The 23811-nt window shown below is 44.3% G+C and overlaps 1 protein-coding gene across 1 annotated transcript in view; it reads left to right on the plus strand.

Moving 5' to 3' along the window:
* LOC307154769 (integrin alpha-M-like) overlaps positions 1-23811 on the plus strand; it is a gene marked incomplete at its 3' end in the record, with an annotated part of 79544 nt that overhangs the window by 17034 nt on the left and 38699 nt on the right. Inside the window, exons 8-19 of the mRNA XM_079864856.1 lie at positions 1303-1453; positions 2160-2295; positions 2403-2476; positions 2905-3034; positions 3111-3253; positions 4381-4527; positions 4940-5131; positions 5364-5494; positions 5680-5828; positions 5908-6074; positions 6149-6271; positions 6427-6542. Of these exons, the coding sequence (XP_079720982.1) occupies positions 1303-1453; positions 2160-2295; positions 2403-2476; positions 2905-3034; positions 3111-3253; positions 4381-4527; positions 4940-5131; positions 5364-5494; positions 5680-5828; positions 5908-6074; positions 6149-6271; positions 6427-6542 (1659 nt within the window). The remainder of the gene's footprint in view (positions 1-1302; positions 1454-2159; positions 2296-2402; positions 2477-2904; positions 3035-3110; positions 3254-4380; positions 4528-4939; positions 5132-5363; positions 5495-5679; positions 5829-5907; positions 6075-6148; positions 6272-6426; positions 6543-23811) is intronic.

The raw sequence follows: 23811 nt of genomic DNA on the forward strand, positions 1-23811 counted from the left end.
AAAATGTAAAACACATTGGTGTAGAAACTGGGGCTGCAACCATTCCTCGATTAAAGTCGAGTACTTGGAAAATATCCTCGATTGCAATTTACCCATGTTGAGTAACGGGCAAAATACCGGAAGTGACAGACGAGAATACTTTAATTACATTGCTGTGATTCAGTTAAATAAATATATGCACTGTTGTTTTCCACAGAGAAGCACAACGCTTTATAGATGTGTGTGCAGATTACATGTTAAAATGACCTCAGCTCTGTTCACAGTAAACGCTGCCCCACGCAAACTCAGTCTCTGCTGTTTGTTTAGGGTTCCAATAACGGGCATTTGGGAACGCAAAAAGTCGGGCACGGTTTGTTTCTTAGTTGCACTGTTATTATCATTTATAAGCGTGGAGCGTCTCTTGTTTCTCAGTCTCCATCTCTGCATGCTGTGAGTTTGTGTTGTTTATAACGTTCATCTGGGAACGCAGTGTGCGCTGTTTCACAAGATTTGTAACGTCACTCATCTGTAAATCTATGCCAGCACAGGAGAATACATTAATATGTTTCTAAATATGCAAATTCTTGTTCATCGCGATTTCAAAATAAAAGTTTAAACCCTCGCTCTGAGTTTGCATGTTTTGATGAACATGTTATTTTTAAAGAAATTACACATTCTATCGCACAGAAGTGACCAAATATTAAAGATTAAGTGGACATTTGAAGTAAATGTTGTCTGGCCAATATTAAACATGGATTTGATCATGCCGTTGTATAACAACAACTAACACCAGGCTTTTGGCGCCCTCTGCAGGCATGGGTTATAACACGCAATGTACAGTTAGTTATGTTTATATCAGTTTATATCATTTATTTTACATGGTGTATTTAAACAGTGTTGTTCAATAAAACCCATATGATTACTTTCATACTTTATTTGAACCAATTATTATTGCTTGTTATTATATATTTGTATTTTAAGTCATTTTAAAGGCTATTTTTATTACCACAATTTTTTTATCCGATTACTCAATTAATCGATGGAATAATCGGTAGAATAATCGATTGCTAGAATAATCAATAGATGTAGCCCTAGTAGAAACAAAAGAGGCATGTTGAGACCAGGCACGGTAACAAAATGAGAATATATTGGGTCACCCAAAACTTTTCTTAAAAAAAAAAAACTTTTAATATATTCTAATTTTGTCAAGAATTATAAAAAATCGTCAATAAGCTAATAATTTGTGCTAAAATAGTCTAAATGTTTAGCGCCGTGCCTGGTTGAGACTGATGATGTTTGTGTCATTATTTATCACATCACCAGAAAAAATCTCCTGAATAGCGTGTCGTCTGGAGCCGATCTCAGCGCTCAGAAAGCCCTGGTGATCATCACAGATGGAGAACCCACTGATTTTGATGATGAAGATGCCCTCAACAGATGCGTTGAGCAAAATATCATCCGCATCGTCATTGGGGTGAGTTTCCTTATGACCTGTTTAATCTTTGAAAGTCTAAATGCAGTGAATTCTGGCTTGCACTCTTGCAACCGAAGCTGAATGACTTTTCCCATGTAATGGCTCAGTCACAAAACTCTACACAAAAATACTCTCATTTTACACAGGCTTAACCATGTTCTCATTAATAAAACACAAACATGTTGCTAGAACTGCCCGGTCCTGCAGATTTGCCTTATACAACATTAGGAGGATCAGGCTCTTCCTATCAGAGCTACACAACTCCTTCTCCAAGCTCTTGTTCTCTCCAGACTGGACTATAGTAATGCTCTCTCCTTCCAGCATCAGTCAAACCTCTGCAACTGATCCAGAAGCTGCAGCCAGAGTGTGTTTATCGAGCCGAGGACACGCACGTCACTCCTCTCCTCACGTGTACTGTGCTGGACTAGCTGTCTGAGTATTTGTTAGGTTTACTGTGTTATAACTGTGTTAGGCTAATTGACTGATTGGTGATTAAAATATTTTTGACCTGGAAGCTTGAGGTTTGGACAAGTTGGTGTGTAGTTATGAGATTGTGTGTGTTTATAGTTGTGAGAAAATTGAATTGTTAAATTAATTCTGTTAGCAATTGAGAAAAGCAGTGTGAAAAGCCCTAAAGTCCTGTTTCAACTCGCATAGTTAAAAGTGTTTTTGCACAGACAGACTTAATGACAGTTTTGTTTGTCAGGTGGGATATGTTAGCTTAGCCCAACTCCATGACCTGGCTTCAGAACCAAAAATAAACAACACCTTCTACATTCAAAACTACAATGGACTCCAAGGACTTCTTGACGTCCTGCAAAAAAAGATCTACAACATTGAAGGTAAAATGCAAGCGTAAAGAAAATAGACATACTGTATAATGTTATAAATAAAAGCAGCTAATGAAGAATCCACTGATGATTTAAGAGTTCTTCTTCTGTGGTTTCAGGGTCAAAGGACACACACAGCAAAGACAGACAGAAAGAGTTATCGCAGAGTGGATTCAGTGTCCTCTACCACAAGGTCAGAAATATGACATTTATATGGTATGATTTATATTAAGGCAGGGTTTCCCAAACTAGACTCTTGATCCCTTGGGAGTTTGTGAGGGAACTGCATTCATAAAAATATCAAATTAAAATAAATAAAACATTCGAAAATAGGAAATATTTAAGTTAATTTCTGTTTACTTTTATGATGTGATATGATAATCATTTTTGGGTCGCCAATTGATGTTAAATTTGGGTACTGAAGTAAAACCAGTTTGAAAAGGGAAACCAATTGGGTTTATTTGCTGCTTAATGTCACAATAAAAACACACACGGACTCTAAGAACTTGCGTAAAGCAACTCGTCAGATCGCAAGAGCTGTTTTTAAGAATCTCTGGTGATAATTGTATGTAATGAGTCAATATGCTGAGACTGAAGCGGAGACTGCTGTGTTTGTTTCAGGACTCTGTGATTGTGGGTTCGGTTGGATCTAATGACTGGCGTGGATCTCTGTATGAAGTGACGGGATCAGGATCTGGATTAAACGAGGCCGAGATTAAGGATCCATCTGTCAGTAAAGACTCGTACATGGGTGTGTTGAAGCTGTTGGTCTTCCTTGTCTGATGTGAAGTGTCTGTGCATGTTTTAATGATGCTGATGATGTTCAGGTTACTCTTCTGTTCTGGGAATGAGAGGCGGCGTCTCTCTTCTGTTCTCTGGGGCGCCGCGGGCCGAACACAGGGGTCTGGTGACCCTCTTCACCAAGAATGAAAGCACATGGACAGTGACGAGGAACATCACCGGAGAACAAGTTAGTGAAGAAGAACCCTCTGACACGATATTAACACTCTCCATCAGCAAGAGCAGGGCTTCCCAAATCCTACGGAAGAAGCAACCACTTAGAAACACTCTTGCAAAACCACTGAAACCCTCTCGAAAAACTCACCGGCCACCTACCAACCACTCAGTGCCTGCCTAGCAACACCCTAGTAACCTAGTAAAAGACCAGTACTTTGTTTAGGCTTGGTTTGTAGGGAATTCCAAACCTGCGCACATATATTCAAACGCACATAACTATAGAACCCATGGGCGACAAGACCCACCCACTTTTTAAGACCAATGATATTGGACCTGCTTACTTTTACATTCAGCGCATATGTCTGTTCACTTTTCAGAGCGTCGTCAGTCAAATCCATTCCACTTGAGGAATGCACTAATGAATTAAACACCATTTCCGCTGAAATAGGTACATTATATTTCTCAACGAGCCGCAACTGACGAAAAAAATGCCCGCTGTACTCTTCCAGTCAAATATTGCGTTGCAAACATCAATAACAGCTTAAAGTTGTCAATGCTGGCAAATTACCATGGTATTAGCAGGTTAATCCACGGATAGCTGTGCATTTAATGCACGACGTGGATGCGAGTTTAGTTTACTTGTTTAATTAAAAGGCACCAGAATACATGAAATGGTGTAAGTAACATTTTTCTGGGGGAGGACCCACCCACTTTTTTTTTGCTTCCGACGCCAATGATAGAACCAATTCTTAATGCGCATGTGAGCGCCATCAGCGTTTCTCACAGGTTCGCGTTTAAAGTCTGTGTAGAGAGAATGGTGTCGTCTTAGCGGCCCCTAATTTAATAACAAATGATTGTTGCGACGGAAGCGAATCAATCAAAACTAACTTTAGCTGGAATATAACTTTATTAAAGAACCGCTTTAAAGCCAAAACAATCTCTGTTACCTTAAATTATACGTTTATCTCTGTAAAGCTGCTTTGAAACAATCTACATTGTTAAAAGCGCTATATAAATGAAGATGACTTGACTTGACTTGACTAGTAACCCCCCCTAGCAACTGCAATTTGTGAACTTTAGGTTATTAAGATCATATGCTAGAATGCAATTACATTCATTTTGATTCATTTCTGGCATCAGATTGGCTCGTATTTTGGCGCGTCTCTGAGTCTGTTGGATGTGGACTCGGATGGAGAGTCAGATTTCCTTCTGGTCGGAGCTCCGTTATTTCACCAGTCTCGGCCGAGGGCAGAAGGGAGGCTGTACGTCTATGCTTTATCAGAGCAGGTATGGACAGATTCACAACATTCTCCATTAGTAAGTACAGTGTGGTTAATGTTCAGGGCCTGTGACTGGAAGGTTGCTAGTCATCACCATTGAGTTACTCCAGTGCAGCGATGAACAACTTCAGTCCTGGAGGGAAACTGAGTTTAGATCCAACCCTGATAAAACACTCTCCTGCCTGGAGCTGTCTAGTTATCCTGAAGACATTGATGATCTGGTTCAGGTGTGTTTGATCAGGGTTGGAGTTGTGGATATTTTACTCCAGGAACGAAGTTGCCCAACCCTGCTCCGAGGGGATTGCCATTGTAATAGGTTCCCGGTGACGGACTATTGCATTAAAGTCATGGAAATACATTGCACTGGCTCTGGTCCTCTGCAGACGAATAAAGATTATGTCCTCTTTCTCTCTCTGTAGAGTTTTCAGAAGACACTGACCGAGTCAAACACCGGCAGATTTGCTGCATCTCTGGCTTCACTAAAGGACCTGAATGGGGACGGCCTGTCAGATGTGGCAGTCGGGGCGCCGCTTGAGAACGAAGGGGAGGGAGTCGTCTACATCTACCTGGGCGACAGGACACAAGGAATAAACACCGGACACGCTCCTCAGGTGAGAGTCTGCTTTAGTTCCCTCAATCCCAAACACTGTGTTTGTGCCCAGTTTAACCCAGAATCCCAGATGAGCCCAATGTTCTCAGATAAACAGGCAGACATGGCAGGATAAACGTGTGTACAATGATGAACCTCTTTAGCACAGTAGATCTGTGTGTGTGTGTGTGTGTGTGTGTGTGTGTGTGTGTGTGTGTGTGTGTGTGTGTGTGTGTGTGTGTGTGTGTGTTTAGCGGATCCCAGCGCGCTCGGTTCTGCCCGGTCTGCAGCAGTTTGGAGTGTCTCTGTCCGGTCAGATGGACATGAGCGATGATAATCTGACAGATGTCGTGATCGGAGCTAAAGGAGGGATCGTGCTGCTCAAGTAGGACATTTCACAACACATTCACAAAATAATGGAAAGATTCTCTGACAGTCTAAACACGAGTTTAGTTTGGAGAATTAATGCAATGATTTGAAGAAACTATCAGTTTGAGTTGGTCAAGTTGTTGTAGGTCCAGTTAGTCTCTCTGTATCATAAGCTATTTACTCTTTTCTCTCTCTTCTCAGGGCTCGGCCTGTGATGTCTGTATCTGCGCAGCTCAGTTTCAGTCCCAATGAAATCAGTCCGAACGACTTTGAATGCCCGTGTGACAAAACGTTTAATGCGTTTAATCTCACTTCGTGTTTCACAGTGAACGAGCGGACCAGTAGCAGTGGTAACGTCAAATACATCTCAGAGTCTCTGTCACATGAAGAGCATGGCCTCTGTATGTCTTACCCTCTCATCTCTCTCAGGATCTCTCAAGAAGAACCTGAATGTTTCTCTGAACCTGAATGTGGATGTGATGAGAAGAATCAATCGAGGATTCTTCGATCAGAGTGATCCGTCATCCAGGACTCTGCAGAAGTTCGTCCTGCTGGATTCTGGGATCTCCTGTTTTGGATTCCCAATCTTCATGCCGGTACGCTTCATCTATCACAGCTTCAGCCAATCCCAGCAGCTTCAGTTTAACAGCAAATGTTGTGTTTGTTTTAGAGCTGCATTAGAGACACCGTGTCTCCGCTAAAGATACGAATGAATTTCTCACAAACCGAGATGCTTTCTGGAAACTCCATGGCTATCCTTGACATCCACAGCAGGACAGAGGAGTATGTCGAGGTGAGCTGAACTTCTGATATCACAATTTATACACTCTAGGCTTGTTAAATTCATGTCTTTCTCTGTCTAGAAATATCAGGTCCTTCAGCTTTACTGTATTAAGTTTTTGCAACATTCAAAAGCTCTATGAAAGTTTCTGTTTTGTATGTGACTAGGTGCCGTTTCAAAGGAACTGTGATTTAAACAACAGCTGTGTGGCCGATCTGAATCAAAGGAACTGTGATTCAAACAACAACCATGTGGCCAATCTGCAGCTGAACTTCAGTTTTACGTGAGTAACAACCGATAAATAAATCAGACATGATACTAATGTTAAATGTCTGTAAATGCTTCTGAATATTTCCATTCTTCTTGATTTGAAATAAACATGAGAATGTGATGAAGGTTCTGCGTTTGGTTTGTTCTTCAGGAACGACACATTAGTGGTGGTGAATCAAGCTCATCTCACTGTCCTCGTATCGCTGGCCAACCCAGGCGACGACTCCTTCAACACCAGCATAGTGCTGCACTACCCAGAAGGCCTCTCGCTCTCAAAATTTGACACCGTTAAGGTACCGCTGTCCACACATCAAACTAAGCACTGTCAAAAACTGAAAAAACCTTCTGAAAATGCTTTTGGCACTAAAATCTAAATATCAGCTGACATATACTGTATATATATATACACGCGATATATATAATTAACTGATAAACTCTCAACAGACAACACAACTGATCATTCTACTACTCAAATAACTTGTCTTGTCACTTTTTAATACATTAAGTATGATGTGCATATACAGTGCTTAGCATAAGTGAACACACCCATGCTAAAGTTGACTAAAAAGAGGAATAAAAAAATCATCTTTTTGTAAATTGATCTTAATGCCTTAATTAAAAAAATGAGGAAAACTCCAACCTTTAAGGACACCAATATTCTTTGTGAATGAATATGGATATCATAAATAAATAAATGTTCTTCCTTAACATACAGGCTGCATAAGTCAGGACACCCCTATGTTGAGGCAGGCAGATTTTTATTTTTAAAGGCCAGTTACTTCATGGATCCAGGATACTATGCATCCTGATAAAGTTCCCTTGGCCTTTGGAATTAAAATAGCCCCACATCATCACATAGCCTTCACCATACCTAGACAGGGTTCGTACACCTTTTCCAAGGTCAAATTCAAGCACTTTCCAGGTCCATTTTAAAGCTTTTTCCAGCACCTTACACCACCGCAAATTACATTCCAATACATAGTCAAATTTATTATTTAGTGTTTTTTATCACATTAAAAGAGATAATGCTATAAACAGCCAAAATTGTGTTTCGTAATACATTTACATTACATTTAGTCATTTAGCAGACGCTTTTATCCAAAGCGACTTACAAATTAGGACTAAATTGAGTCATCATGAAGAGGCAAAAACAACAACAACGCAAGGAGTGCTCAAAATACGAAGTTCAGGCATTATTCAGAGTAGCATAAGCCTGATAAGTGATGTTTCAAAGGGAAAGGATTTTTTTTTTTTTTTTTAAGAGGTTAAGTGCTCATGGAATAGATAGGTTTTTAGCTGTCTTTTGAATGTTGTCAGGGATTCTGCATTCCGGATGAGGGTGGGGAGAGCGTTCCACCAGCACGGAACTGTGAATGAGAATGTTCTGGAAAGTGATTTTGTGGCTTTCTGTGATGGAACCACGAGGCATCGCTCGTTGGCCGATCGTAGGCGTCTGGTAGGGATGTAGACTCGTAGGAGTGAGTGAAAGTAGGAGGGAGCTGAGCCTGTGATAGATCTGTAAGCAAGCGTCAATGCCTTGAACTTGATGCGAGCAGCGAGAGGTAGCCAGTGCAGAGAGATGAGCAGTGGAATGACGTGTGCCCTCTTGGGCTCGTTGAAGACAAGACGAGCTGCAGCGTTCTGGATCATCTGTAGGGGTTTGGTTGCACATGCTGGAAGTCCAGCCAGAAGAGCATTACAGTAGTCAAGCCTAGAAATGACCAGGGCCTGGACGAGAAGTTGTGTTGCATGCTCAGTTAGGAAAGACCTGATCTTCCTGATGTTGTGCAGTGCAAACCTGGATGATCGAGCTGTCTTTGAAATGTGATCTGTGAAGGTCAGCTGGTCATCAAACGTTACTCCAAGGTTTCTGACCGACTTTGATGGGGTGATTGATGATGAATCTAGCTGGATGGTGAAATCTTGCTGTAGAGACGGATTGGCAGGGAGGACGAGAAGCTCAGTCTTTGCCAGGTTGAGCTGTAGGTGATGTTCCTTCATCCATGTGGAGATGTCCGCCAGACAGCTTGAGACCCGTGCAGCTACTGTGGGATCATCTGGTTGAAACGAGAGGAAGAGCTGTGTGTCATCAGCATAGCAGTGGTAGGAGAAGCCGTGTGCCTGTATGATGTGTCCCAGTGATGTGGTGTAGATGGAGAAGAGGAGGGGACCAAGAACTGAACCCTGGGGAACCCCTGTGGTCAGTTGATGTGCTCTGGATACCTCGCCTCTCCATGCGACCTTGAAGGACCTACCTGTGAGATAGGACTCAAACCAGTGGAGAGGAGTTCCTGTGATGCCCAATGCTGAGAGGCTGGACAGAAGGATCTGATGATTCACAGTGTCGAAGGCAGCAGACAGATCCAGGAGAATGAGGACTGAAGATTGGGAAGCAGCTTTTGCGATCCGTAGGGCTTCTGTGACTGACAGTAGTGCAGTCTCAGTTGAATGCCCTTTCTTGAAGCCAGATTGGTTGACATCTAGCTGGTTGTTTAGAGACAAGAAGGATGTTACTTGGTTGAAAACAGCTCTTTCAAGTGTCTTCGCAATGAATGGTAGGAGAGAGATAGGTCTGTAATTCTCTACAAATGATGTGTTTAGCGTTGGTTTTTTAAGCAGTGGAGTAACCCTCGCCTGCTTGAATGCTGTGGGGAAAGTGCCAGTATGGAGGGATGAGTTGATGATGTGTGTGAGTGCTGGTAGAAGTGTGGGAGAGACGGCTTGTAGAAGGTGTGAGGGGATGGGGTCTAGAGGGCAGGTGGTAGGGTGACTGGAGAGGAGAAGTGTAGATACTTCTTCCTCGGTTAGCGAAGAAAAGGAGGACAGAGGGATATTGGCTGTGGAAGGGGTCGGTCTGGGTTCCTGTGTGTGTGGTGCTGAGAACTGACTGCTGATAGCTGTTGTTTTGTTGGTGAAGAAGTTCGCAAAATCGTCAGCAGTTAAGGAGGAGGCGGGTGGTGGTGGAGGTGGACAGAGGAGAGAGTTGAATGTCTTGAAGAGTGATCGTGTGTTGGAGGAGCTGTTGATCTTGTTGTGGAAGTATGAAGATTTTGCAGCATGAACATCCACAGAAAAGGAAGAGAGGAGAGATTGATACATACTCAGGTCAGATGCGTCTTTTGATTTGTTCCATTTCCTCTCCGCTGCCCTGAGTTCGGTCCGGTGTTCACGAAGAACCTCAGACAACCAGGGGTTGGAGGGAGTAGCGCGTGCTGGCCTGGAGGAGAGAGGGCAGATAATGTCTAGAGAAGAGGTTAGAGTGGAGCATAAGGTGTCCGTTGCGGTGTTCACATCCAGAGATGAGAATTGTGAGGGTGGGAGAAGAGAAGATGACACGGCAGAGGAGAGATGGGAGGGGGAAAGTGAGCGCAGGTTTCGTCTGAAAGTGACTGGTGGTGGGGGTGGTGGTGCAGGGGTAGAGAGTTGTAGACTGAAAGTAATGAGGAAATGATCTGAAACATGGAGGGGTCTCACCAAAATGTTCTCTGTGGTGCAGTTGCGTGTGTAAACCAGGTCCAGTTGGTTGCCTGATTTGTGAGTACCTGAGGTGATGAGTCGTTTGAGATCGAAGGAGGCTAGGAGAGAGATGAAGTCTGCTGCATACGGCTTTTCAAGATGAATGTTGAAGTCACCGAAGACTAGAAGTGGGGTGTCGTCCTCAGGGAAAGTGGACAGCAGCACATCCAGCTCCTCTACGAATGTACCCAGCTGACCTGGGGGGTGATAAATGACTACAATATGGATCTTAATGGGAGTTGTAAGTGTAATAGCATGATATTCAAATGAGTTGTTGTTGCATAGAGAAGAGAGCGTGGAGTATTTGCAATTGTTAGAAACGAGAAGCCCTGTGCCCCCACCCCTGCCAGACTGGCGAGGGGAGTGGGAGAAAGAGAAAGTGTTAGAGAGAGCAGCAGGGGTTGCTGAGTCTTCTGGACGAATCCAGGTCTCAGTCAAGCCCAGGATACTAAGAGTAGAATGAGATGCAAAGGCTGGAATGAAGTCAGCTTTATTGACTGCTGACTGACAATTCCATGGACCCACGGAAAGAGAGAGAGGAGTGTGTGCGGATGAGAGAATGGGACGCAGATTGGCAGTATTACGCTGCCTATTGCGCGTGATGAAAGGGCGTTGCCGAGAGATAACAGGAATGTATTGAAAGCACATGTTGATTAAGGTGAACAATAAGATAAAAAGAGGGAAGGAAAAGGGGAAAGGAGATGCCTAAGTGCCTTTCTGGTGTCCTTGCTCGGTGGAGTCGCGCAGGTAGAGTCGATGGTCTTTACCCGAGTCGGTCTTCACACGAGGAGGCTGAACACGAGAGCTGAACGCTTCCGCTGACGCTTACGCGACAGCGCGCAAATTACACAGATATAAAGATAATGCTTTCACCGCTTGAGTGAGTACTGCTGTTTCGGTCGGGCAATTAAGTGAATGACGTGAAAATGTGCCAAATCGAAAGTGCTAGGAGCAAAGGCTTACGTGCAAATTAGACTGCAACAATAATAATAATAAGTTTCACTCGCGGCTGTTTGTTTAATGTGGCAACGCGTCTAACTAAAATACAGAATTGTGTGAAGTTAAAAATACAAAATAAGCAGAGAATCGAAGATGGGCTTACCTTGACTAAAATGCAGCACGGAAATAACAGGAGAACAGAGTATTCTAGAAAAACACACTTGCGCGCTCTTGCCGTGCCTCTTGTATGCTGTTCGCTTGTCATGTGTAAATACAACCATATTTACACATGATGCTGAGTGAGAAAACCAGCTGCTGCATAGGCAGATATATCTGTACACATGAACATAGACAGAATGAGAGAGGAAAACACACACACACACACACACACACACACACACACACACACACACCCATACACACACACATACAAATTTTACTCTCTTTTGTGTTTCACCTTCCTACGCTAACAAGTTCGTATGCTATGAATGACGTCAGAGAAACGTCAGTACTATAATCGATTATGGTTTGTCACTGCATCGACGCAGAATCATCTATGTCTAAACTCTAGGAACACGCACTACGTGTTCTCATTAACAATAGATGTACATTGCTAACAGCAACACTACCGTTGTTTGTTTGAATGTTGAGCCGCATCTCATTGGCCACCATGGCAACAGCAACCAATCAGCTGTGCTATACAGATGATGATGCGATCGCTACTAAATAAGTTAAAGACCTGTTAGTCTGCGCCATCTAGAGTTTCATGACAGATCAAATTTAAATTCCAATTTTTGAAACTGAAACGGAGCCAATTCTACAATCTGAAATATTCAGTTTAAATTTACAATAAAGATATAGGTCAAAGAATCAAAGATATAAAATAAGTTTCTAAATATCTAAATATAAGTCTGAATAATTGATGTTGTGTTGTTTTAAGTCTAATGCAGACTGCATCGACAAACATCGACCAACAGCTACACTGTTTAGTTCTGTTGAATCAGTGTGTTATATGTTGCCAGATGTTTTTGGGTCGAGGAATGTCTGAAAAGTGTCGTACTGTAATCTGGTGGTGATTGTCTGTGCCTGTCGGTGCTGTGTGAATTGGCCTTTAAGGATTATATAAATTGTGTGTGTGTGTGTGTGTGTGTGTGTGTGTGTGTGTGTGTTCAACAAACAGCCCAGCCGGACTCGAAGCAGCTGTGGTGATCGTGACGGCAGTGCTATGAACAGAACCACCTGCAGTATCAATCTACCAGTGTACCGCAGCGGCACCACGGTAAAACACACACACACACACACACACACACACACACTGACAGACTGTAGTATCTTTCCTCATGTAAGGACAGATGAACATGCAGAGGCTGTTAGTTTCACATCTCTGTCAGCATGAGGAGATGAACGAACACATACAGTCACAAGACAGTGGCAGAACTGACACATATATCCTGTATTTTACTTCCAAGGGCAGTTATTAACATTTATAAGGGGAAAGTTGTTTAACTTTATTAAAGGTATGTGTCATATTTTATGTAAGATTCTTAAATGTAATCAATTACTTAAATTAAAATGCTGTTCTAAAATGAAATTGGTATCAACATAATCCATGTTTGCGCTGTACAAGTGGCTCAGAAGTGGCATTTGTATTTACCCAGACTGTTTAATGCAGCTCAAAGGTGTCATATGCATTTACACTGCAGTTACAATGGCATAATTAAAATTATGAAAAATTTACATTATACTTTTTCGATCTAAAACTAAATCCACCATTAGGTGGCGTCTGTCAGGCTTCTTGGGTGGATGAAGTAGGAGACGAACACGAAGATGATGAATTCCAAGGTTTTAATTCTCAAATTTAAACAAATACAAACAAAAGGGAGCGTGCGCTCAGAACAAGGATAACCTAACATTAAACAAACCTAACATAAACATTGACCGACAAGTGAAGAGTGAAAACCAGGAACTTAAATACACACACAGATGAACACAAGACAGGTGATGCAGATAATGATGATGACGAACAGGCGGGTAATGAAGGGAGTGAGTTCAGGTGTGGAAACAAGGAGGATTCTGGGAACTGTAGTGCAGACAGGACGATGACAGACGGTGAATGTGACATTACTCCCCCCTCCCGGGAGGCGCGTCCTCGCGCCGTAGAAAGACCAAAGGGGTGGGAGGGTGGGCGCCCTGGAGGCTGACGGGGAAGACAAGGCAAGGGAGACAAGGCAGGAAGCCTCCAGGGCGGAGCAGACTGTGGGTGTGGTCACGGTGGAGCAGGCTGTGGGCGTGGCCACGGCGGTGAGGACCCTTCGGGCGGCCACGGCGGTGAGGACCCTTCGGGCGGCCACGGCGGTGAGGACCCTTCGGGCGGCCATGGCGGAGAGGACCCTTCGGGTGGCCACGGCGGTGAAGACCCTTCAGGGGGCCATGGCGGAGAAGACCCTTCAGGTGGCCACGGCGGTGAAGACCCTTCAGGTGGCCATGGTGGTGAGGACCCCTCAGGTGGCCATGGCCCCTCTAGTGGCCAGGACGGAGCCCTATGGCCCCCCCCCAAAAAATACTTGGGAAAAGTCCCGGGTACCAGAGAGGGCTCGGTGCTGGGCAGCGACGAGGGCTCGGTGCTGGGCAGATCCAGCGACGAGGGCTCGGTGCTGGGCAGATCCAGCGACGAGGGCTCGGTGCTGGGCAGATCCAGCGACGAGGGCTCGGTGCTGGGCAGATCCAGCGGTGAGGGCTTTGTGCTGGGCAGATCCAACGGTGAGGGCTTAGTGCTGGGCAGATCCAGCGGTGAGGGCTTTGTGCTGGGCAGATCCAGCGGTGAGGGCTTTGTGCTGGGCAGATCCAGCGGTGAGGGCTTAGTGCTGGGCAGATCCAACGATGAGGGCTTTGTGCTGGGCAGAGCCAGCGATGAGGGCTTTGTGCTGGGCAGATCCAGCGATGAGGGCTTTGTGCTGGGCAGATCCAGCGACGAAGAGGGCTCTGAGCTGGGCAGGACCAGCGGCGAAGAAGGCTCTGAGCTGGGCAGGACCAGCGGCGAAGAGGGCTCTGAGCTGGGCGGAACCAGCGGCGAAGAGGGCTCTGAGCTGGGCGGAACCAGCGGCGAAGAGGGCTCTGAGCTGGGCGGAACCAGCGGCGAAGAGGGCTCTGAGCTGGGCGGAACCAGCGGCGAAGAGGGCTCTGAGCTGGGCGGAACCAGCGGCGAAGAGGGCTCTGAGCTGGGCGGGACCAGCGGTGAAGAAGGCTCTGTGCTGGACGGGACCAGCGGCGAAGAGGGCTCTGGGCTGGACGGGACCAGCGGCGAAGAGGGCTCTGAGCTGGGCGGAACCAGCGGCGAAGAGGGCTCTGAGCTGGGCGGAACCAGCGGCAAAGAGGGCTCTGAGCTGGGCGGAACCAGCGGCGAAGAGGGCTCTGAGCTGGGCAGGACCAGCGGCGAAGAGGGCTTTGAGCTGGGCGGGACCAGCGGCGAAGAGGGCTCTGAGCTGGGCGGAACCAGTGGCGAAGAGGGCTCTGAGCTGGGCGGAACCAGCGGCGAAGAGGGCTCTGAGCGGGGCAGGACCAGCTGCGAAGAGGGCTCTGAGCTGGGCGGAACCAGCGGCGAAGAAGGCTCTGAGCTGGGCAGGACCAGCGGCGAAGAGGGCTTTGAGCTGGGCGGGACCAGCGGTGAAGAAGGCTCTGTGCTGGACGGGACCAGCGGTGAAGAGGGCTCTGGGCTGGACGGGACCAGCGGCGAAGAGGGCTCTGGGCTGGACGGGACCAGCGGCGAAGAGGGCTCTGAGCTGGGCGGAACCAGCGGCGAAGAGAGCTTTGAGCTGGACGGAACCAGCGGCGAAGGGAGCTTCAAGCTCGGCGGAATAAAAGAAAACAAAATCTCTGCGGGCATGACGCTGTCAGTCCTTAGCTCGGCGGGCATGACGCTCACTGTCTCAGGGGCGGCGGGCATGACGCATACTGCCTTGGCTTCGGCAGATCTGGCGTGAAGTGCGGGCTCGGCTGGACTGGCGTGAAGTGCAGGCTCGGCTGGACTGGCGTGAAGTGCTGGGTTGGGTGACATTCCTGACCGGGGCGCAACACTCTCCAGACACCGGATCACAGTCTCTTTCCAGGATAGTCCAGTGGTGTCTGGGAGGTTGAGGGGACGATGGAAAGTAGCCCCGATCAGGAATAGTGTGCTGAGGGTTTCGTCCTCCAACGAGCTTGTGAGGGCGAGCTGAAAAAACTTCCGGGAGAAATCCAGGATGTCATGGTTCTCCTGGGCCACAAGGATGAAATTGAGGTGTTCATCCATTTTGTTTTTGGGTCGGTCAATCTGTCAGGCTTCTTGGGTGGATGAAGTAGGAGACGAACACGAAGATGATGAATTCCAAGGTTTTAATTCTCAAATTTAAACAAATACAAACAAAAGGGAGCGTGCGCTCAGAACAAGGATAACCTAACATTAAACAAACCTAACATAAACATTGACCGACAAGTGAAGAGTGAAAACCAGGAACTTAAATACACACACAGATGAACACAAGACAGGTGATGCAGATAATGATGATGAACCGGTGGGTAATGAAGGGAGTGAGTTCAGGTGTGGAAACAAGGAGGATTCTGGGAACTGTAGTGCAGACAGGACGATGACAGACGGTGAATGTGACAGCGTCAAGTCGCTGTGATTCATTTAATCTTTGATTTGTTCCAAACCGCGATTCATTGGAACCCAGCTGTGTTGCTAGGAGACCTGCAAAGGTTCTGTGACTTTGTTTTGAACGACATTCCTTGGTGAAAGAGATCAAAATTAAATAATATTGACAATATTGTGTTTAAAATATGAGCCACTTAATATTAACTTCTTTCTATTATTTAACTGTTGTGTAAAATCAATATCAATTTGCACTTGTGCTGTTATTTTTGTAAATCTTGCTCGTGTTATATTGCTTAAGTAGATTTTCAACCATTGTCTTGGCAATGCTACCAACACCTGTGATTTCTACTGTCTTCTAGACTCAGTTTCTGGCAACCTTTCGTATGGCAAAATGGGATTACGACTGGTCCGACAGGATGGAGATGATGATCACCGCTAACAGGTGAATGAGGCTGGATTTGACAGATTTGTTTGTTTTCAGGGCTGTTTCATATCAGTAATGTTCAGCAGAGATGTGCGCTCGCGATACAGGTTATGAAGAATGACTTAATGTTCAATCATGAGTAAATCCTGTATGTTTGTTCACAGTGATAATAATGGAAACACCAGCGTTGCGGAGGTGAGGAGGAGCGTCCCGGTTCAGTTCGCTGTTGATCTGGCGATCAGTCTGTGAGTGGCATTTATTTAACTTTTCTCTTCTTCTGTTTCAGTTTGATCTGCTCTTCATCTCTGAATGATTGGAAACTCAACATCTAAATGTCTTTCTGTTCGGATAATTTTCTGTTTTGGTTTATTATTAGCAGTTAATACACTGAGACAGTAACATTATATTAAAATAACAGAAAACCATATGATTGACTGAGAAGTTATTGAGTTATTGTGTGTTTGTCAGAGTGGCTGAAGAATCTGTGACGTATCTGAACTTCTCTCTGGAGGACAGAGGTCCAAAACCTCTCAGCATCGTCTTCAAGGTCAGAGAGTCAAACACACATCTACAGCTTCATCGTGTTGTTTTTGGGCTTCTCGTGATCAGATTGCTGTGTGTCTGTGTGTTTGTGTCCACAGGTGGAGAATCTGGGTCTTAAAGGTCTGCCGGTGTCGCTCGAGCTCACCCTGCCCTGTCAAACTACACATGTGATTTTAACTCCTCAGAGCTTCAGCATGCAGGAGGTGCGTCACTCGTTCATCAGCTAATACCATCAGACCAGCATGTGTTCTGCTGAATAAACATCTTCTGTTCTTCTCTACAGAACTCAGTGCCGTGTGGATTCATCAAACCGCAGGTAAGAGATCATAGACCCTTTTACAGCTGCTGTTGAAGTGATCGTTCACCCAAAACATGACCGTTCTGTCATCATTTACTCACTCTCATGTCAAGTCACCTTTATTTATATATAAGAGCTCGCTCAAGTACTGCAGAGCTAAACCATTTAGTGCTTTGTAATTAGCAAGATATTACAATGTATATGTGACCGTATGACTGGATCAACTTACACTAATAAGGCCCGTACTCAAGACCCCAAATTTTCAAGCCTCCTCAAACAGGCTTTCCACTAAAGGAAAAGGACGTGCAGAGACAAAACCACAAATTACAGTTTTATTTATCAATTAGTTACTAAAAACACATTGAGCTCAACAATAATAAAATCACTTTAATCAATGTGAATGAATCACAAAAAGAAAAAAAGAAAAATATATATATACTAACAAAAGAAAAATTTACAAAAAAAGAACTAAACAAGTTGGTTTCTTTCTTTGATATTAGGTCTTTGTATAAAACATTTCACTGCTCAAATAATACAACAAAATAAATACAAATCAAAACACTTCAAACCAACCAAACCCAAAAATACAATAATTTAAACCCACTCAACACCAACCAAATAAACCAAAGTCAAAATAGAACAAAAAAAAAAAGAGAATTAATCTGCTCCGTAATTGAGCAGTATCAATGTAACACAAGACAAAGAAATTATACAACCAAACCAAATAACAAAATAAACTAAATTAATTAATTAATAAACAAAACCTAATAATAATAATAATAATAATAAAATAAAGCAAACCAAAAAGAAAAAAAACAATTTCAATTCAACTCCATTGCACACAGACAACGAATAAACACAAATCAATAAAATTACACCAGCGAAGTGAGCGAACACCAGGTGGCTCCAGAATCAAAGGCCACGGCTTTAGCGCATCCAACGTGAGCGTTGTACAGGCAATAGCGAGGACGTTCAATGCAATCGCGAGCGTTCAATGCAATCATGAGCGTTCAAGGCAAAAATCCCGCGTCCCAAACTGGAAACGCTATTTAAGCCGCAGCAAAGCAGCAGCTGGCAACTTCTGCAAAACAAATAGACATTTTCGTTTGCTTTCTTCTCCCTCCCCACTCCTCTCACATTTATAATCACACAAACAGGGTAAGGGAAAAACAAAATTACCTTTCACGTGTATGACACTCACATACTCACTAACACAGCCTCCATTTTGTTAGCCTCCATTTAACAAAACCTACCTTTCCCGAGGAGTGAAGGAGATACAAGACCTACACAAACAGGTCACATCGGTACAATGTCATGAGGAAACTACTCTCACCTGTGTCTTTATAGCTACGTGATTACCTGACATACCCACCCACTTTATGCAATCCATACGCTATTTTTAAAGGGGCCACGCAGACTATTGTTAAAGGGGCAATCCCACTACAATCTACCCCGGGATTTTCAATCATTGTCCCAATGATTCAACCTTCTACAGCCAAGGGCGGAAATGACAATCCCTTCCTTGTCCCAGGAGGGAGTTCTCAGCCGGTAATGATGCACTAGCAGATACATCACCAATTACTGTCCTGGGCAAATGATAACGATTCGGATGTTTCCCAGCCGTTGTCCTAGTTGATCTCCGTACGCCCTGTGCCCCCACAGTAGAGGCCTCACTAGACGGTGAATTTAAAACAGAGACCAAAGGGAGGGTACATTCGGATGTCACATTTGGAACAATTTCCACAGAGGCGTCATTTACAGGGGTAGGTGGTGAAGGCTCAATAACCACCATCACAGAGTCCCCATCACCCAAACATTCCTGAAAATCCTGTCCCTGTAAGCCCAGATCAATATGATAAGCCTGTTGTACCATTTCATGAGCCAACTTCAACAGAGACCTATGCACATGTTTTACCCGAGTGGGCTCATCCAATAGAGATATACTATACACCTGACCACCTTCCCGAGGAGCTCTTACTATTTTATACAGAGCAGTTGACCAATGATTCTGAATCTTATTCTGGCCTCGAACTCCACACTCACGCAAATGTACTAACTGGCCCTCAATTAGTGGTTGACCCCTTACTGTCTGATCATACAAGTTCTTCCTATGTTCTGCAGCTGCTTCAAGATGGGCTTTTACCCTTCCATAGGTTACTCTTAGCCCCTCCTGATGCCTAGCCACCCAATCTTCCACACTACCCCCCACTGGATCCTCCACTCCTGCCAGCAGAAAATCCACCGGCAACCGTGGAGTTTGTCCGAACATCAGAAAATGAGGAGACTCACCGGTGGTATGATGGCAAGTGGTGTTATACGTAAAGACCACATGTGCCAAATGCCGAGTCCAGGAACGTTTCTGTTCGGGTGGAAGGGAACGAAGAAGATCGTGCAGCGTTCGATTGAACCTTTCACACTGTCCGTTACCCTGAGGATGGTACGGGGTCGTGTGAGTTTTCTGAATCCCATAAAGATGGCACAATTGGGCAATCACTGCACCCTCAAAGTTCCGACCCTGATCGGAATGAAGTCTGGCTGGCACACCCAACTTATAAAACCATTCCTGGACCAGAACATTGGCTACAGTGGTTGCCCTCTGGTCCCTAGTTGGCACAGCCAATGTGTATTTGGAGAATACATCTGTCATAATTAGGACATTTTCCCATCCATCACTAGATGGTTCTAAGAAGGTGAAGTCAACGGCCAATATTTGGTTGGGCTTAGAAGCCAACAAGTGGCCCATGGGAGCACGAGCTACTGGATAACTGGACTTTGAAATAGTACACTGCTGGCAGTTCTGACAATGCTCTTGAACATAGGCACTCATGCTTGGCCAATAGCATCTCCTACGAATTAACTCATAGGTCAATTGAAAAAAAACGTAGGAAATAATCCAAGTCCAGGCACTCAGTAGATACAAAAAGTAATACAAAGCACTTTATTAGAGGGCTAAAAAATGTAAAAAACACCAACGCGTATCGGCCCACTGGCCTTCATCAGGGTGTTAGGGTGTTCATCTGGCCTGATGAAGGCCAGTGGGCCGATACGCGTTGGTGTTTTTTACATTTTTTAGCCCTCTAATAAAGTGTTTTGTATTACTTTTTGTATCTACTGAGTGCCTGGACTTGGATTATTTCCTACGTTTTTTTCAATTATTACTACCCTTCCAAGAGCACCGGAGGATACAAGGGATTTCAGTAGCGCTCCAGTTCCCTTTTTGTTCTAACTCATAGGTCAGTTCCCTGCCTTGATGGCCGTGCCCATTGTGTAACTGCGTAAATACCTCATTTCATAAAACCTCTGGTAATACCAATTGATCTACCTCCTCCCCACCATCAGGAAGTTGAAGGTGGCGGTACAGCAATCCCTCCTTAACAAACAATCGACCCCATTGTCGCAAGAGTTTAAGCTCAGACTTAGACATTGACTGTCGCTCCACCTTAGATGGATATTTATTTCTGGAAAAAAATGCAAGAAATCCTCTCAATGTTGGATCATCCAACTGCATCTGCTGGAGCTCTTCCTTAGAACGAGATGGGAAAGCGACAATAGCATGCTGCTCTGCACCTACCAACTCACCTTCAGCCTCCTGGTGGATGTCAACTGAGCAGAGTGTCTTGGGCAATGGTGTACCAAAGGACTGTGTCAGAATGCAAGAGGAATACTGCCTTGACAATGAATCGGCATTACCATTAACCCGACCAGGGCGATACTTGATTTCAAAATCAAAAATTGCTAACTGAGACACCCAGCACTGCTCAGTTGCACCCAGCTTGGCTGAATTCAGGTAGTTCAGTGGGTTGTTATCGGTATAGACAATACACTGATGGCCCAGGAGATAATCCCTAAACTTTTCCGCCATCGCCCATTTAAGGTCGAGGAGTTCCAGCTTCATGGAACTGTAATTCTCCATATTCTTCTCTGTAGGCCTAAACCCTCGACTGGCATAGGCCACTGGCCGTAACCTCCCACCTTGCTCCTGACTAAGCACCGCCCCTAGTCCCAAATGGCTAGCATCAATGTCAAGAACAAAGGGCTTAGCAAAATCAGCATAGGCCAACACAGGAGCTGCCACCAATTTCTCCTTGAGAGACTGGAACCCTTGTTCACACTCTGGGGTCCAGCAGCTCTCTATGGGTCTACCTGAGCCCCTCTTTTTCTTTGTACCGACCAACTCTGCTACCAGGCGATGCAGAGGGGCAGCCAGCTTTGCAAACCCCTCTACGAAACGCCGATAATAACTCACAAAGTCTAAAAAAAGATCGTAACTCTGCAGCGTTAATAGGTCGCCTCCATTCTGCCACCGTGCTAATCTTACCGGGATCGGTAGAAACTCCTCCTTTTGAAACAACATGCCCCAAGTAGTGAACCTCCTGACGGAAAAAAACAGCATTTCTCCAGTTTGGCCTTTAAGCCCTCCTGCTGTAAATGGCTGAAAACCAACTCCAGTCGCACAAGATGTTGAGCTACATTAGTCGAGAAGACAATGATGTCATCCAAGTACAACAACAAGGTTTGGAATCGTTGATCCCCAAACATGCGTTCCATCAACCGCTGGAATGTACTTGGGGCATTGCACAACCCAAAGGGCATCCGATTAAATTCGAATAGCCCAAAGGGTGTGCAAAAAGCGGTCTTACCCTTGTCTTACTCTGCCACCGGAACCTGGTTATAGCCACTTACTAGATCCACAGTTGAAAACCACTGAGCCCCAGAAAGGGCATCCAGGGTCTCCTCGATGCGGGGCAATGGGAAAGCATCCTTCCGAGTCCTCTGATTTAACTGTCGGTAATCAACACACAATCGTATTCTGCCATCTTTTTTCTTAACAACGACTATGGGGGAAGCAAAGGGACTACTACTCTCCCTAATCACCTGACTTGCAAGCAATTGTTGCACATGTTCTTTAACCGCAACATAGTCAGAAGGAGGGATGCGACGATACCTCTGTCGTATAGGAGCAGAATCCAATAGTGGGATCTCATGTGTAATCAAGTTAGTACACCCCAAATCAGAATCATCCGTTGAAAACACAGATCTATATTTACCCAACAGACCCTTCACCTGGCTCTGCTCCTCTACAGAGAGGTGCGAGAGATCCATTTGCTGGATCACCTCTTCTACCCCATCAACACTTCTTTTTTTTTTTTTTTTTTACAGCAATTTTTATTATGCAGACAAGAGTTTACATTAAATCATTAAAGAGACGAGCATAAAAGAAAAAACATTGTCTGCACTTTTTTTCTTTTTACACATTCCTTAAAAGGAAAACAAAAGAATCACACAAACAACAGAGTAACCACCATCCCAACCCCTCCCCCCACCCACCCAGGAGGATTAGAAAATAATCGGTAGTCTCTACAACCAATTATACTAATACTTAAAAAAAAAAAAAAAAAACAGCAAGAAAAACAACAGTAATTGTGTTATCAGTTGTATGAAAAACATGCCTAGATGAAAAAAAATAAAAATAAAAATAAAAATAATAAAATAAAACAAAATAAAACACTTGCTCAACCATTATATAACTAAGTCAGAATCTAGAGAGGATACAGAGTCGTAAAGATTAAAAATAGGGTTCCAAGTTTTATAAAATTTATCAGTTGAGCCCCGAGTCGAATATTTAAATTTTTCAAGTGAAAGGAATGACATCAGATCCTTTAACCAAGAGGTAGTTGGAGGGGGGGTTGGACACTTCCAATGCAACAAGATGCACCTTCTAGCAATAAGAGAAGCAAACGCGATAACATCTGCTTTCTGTCTCGTAATGGATGACAATTGAGATACACCAAAGATGGCGACTAGGGGACATGGAGATAGAGAAATGTGCAGAGCCCTAGACATGAAGTCAAAAAAAGAAGACCAATAAGAAGCCAGTTTTGGGCAGCTAAAGAAAGTATGGGTGTGATCGGCAGGAGAAAATGAGCATCTGATACAGGAGTCCTCTGTTTCTGGAAACAATTTATGGAGTTTAGCTTTGGTAAGATGAATTCGATGAAAGACTTTTAGCTGAATCAGACTTAGCCGAGCACATACAGAAGTAGAATTAACTCTAGCAAGGGCCTCAGACCATAGCTCTTCCGAAAACTTAATTTGCAGCTCATTTTCCCAAGTCATCTTTAGGCAGGAGAGAGAGGACGTATTAGATGAGAGTAACATGGTGTAGACGGAGGATATACGACTACCACCTGTAGGGGCTGTCAATAAGTTCTCAACCAGAGACTTTTCTGGTAATTGAGGGAAACTAGGGAAGTTAGTCTTAACAAAATTGCGGAGTTGAAAATACCTGAATAAGCCTGTAGTATGCAGGTTAAATTTGGACATAAGATTGGTGAATGTGGCAAAATAATTATCAATAAAAAGATCTGAAAAACAGGCCATACCCTTATCTTTCCATCTTTTAAAAGTGTGATCAATAGCTGGTGGTAAAAACAAGTGATTGTTGCAAATAGGACTTAAAACAGATAGTGACTCCAACCGAAAATGTTGTCGAAATTGTTTCCAGATTTTTAAAGTCGATAGCACAATAGGATTTCTAATATAATTGGAAGGACGCATGGACAAAGGAGCAAAGACAAGAGCAGGAAGAGAAGAGGAAAGACAAGTAGCAGCTTCTAGAGTACACCAGTTAACCTCCGGCGAATTACACCACAAGAAAATCTTCGAAATATTGGCGGACCAGTAATAATAAAGAAAATTTGGCAGAGCTAGACCTCCATCACGTTTATTTCGTTGCAGAATAATTTTATTCACTTTAGGAGTTTTACCAGCCCAGATGAAAGAGGAGATAATTTTATCTAGGCACTTAAAAAAAGATTTAGGTAGAAAAAGAGGGAGGGACTGGAAGAGGAATAAAAGTCGCGGCAAAACATTCATTTTAATGGTCTCCACTCTCCCAACAAGAGAAAGGGGTAGGCTGTCCCAACGCTTTA

The sequence above is a fragment of the Squalius cephalus genome, assembly GCF_949319135.1.
Source record: "Squalius cephalus genome assembly, chromosome: 2".
Lineage (NCBI taxonomy): Eukaryota > Metazoa > Chordata > Actinopteri > Cypriniformes > Leuciscidae > Squalius > Squalius cephalus.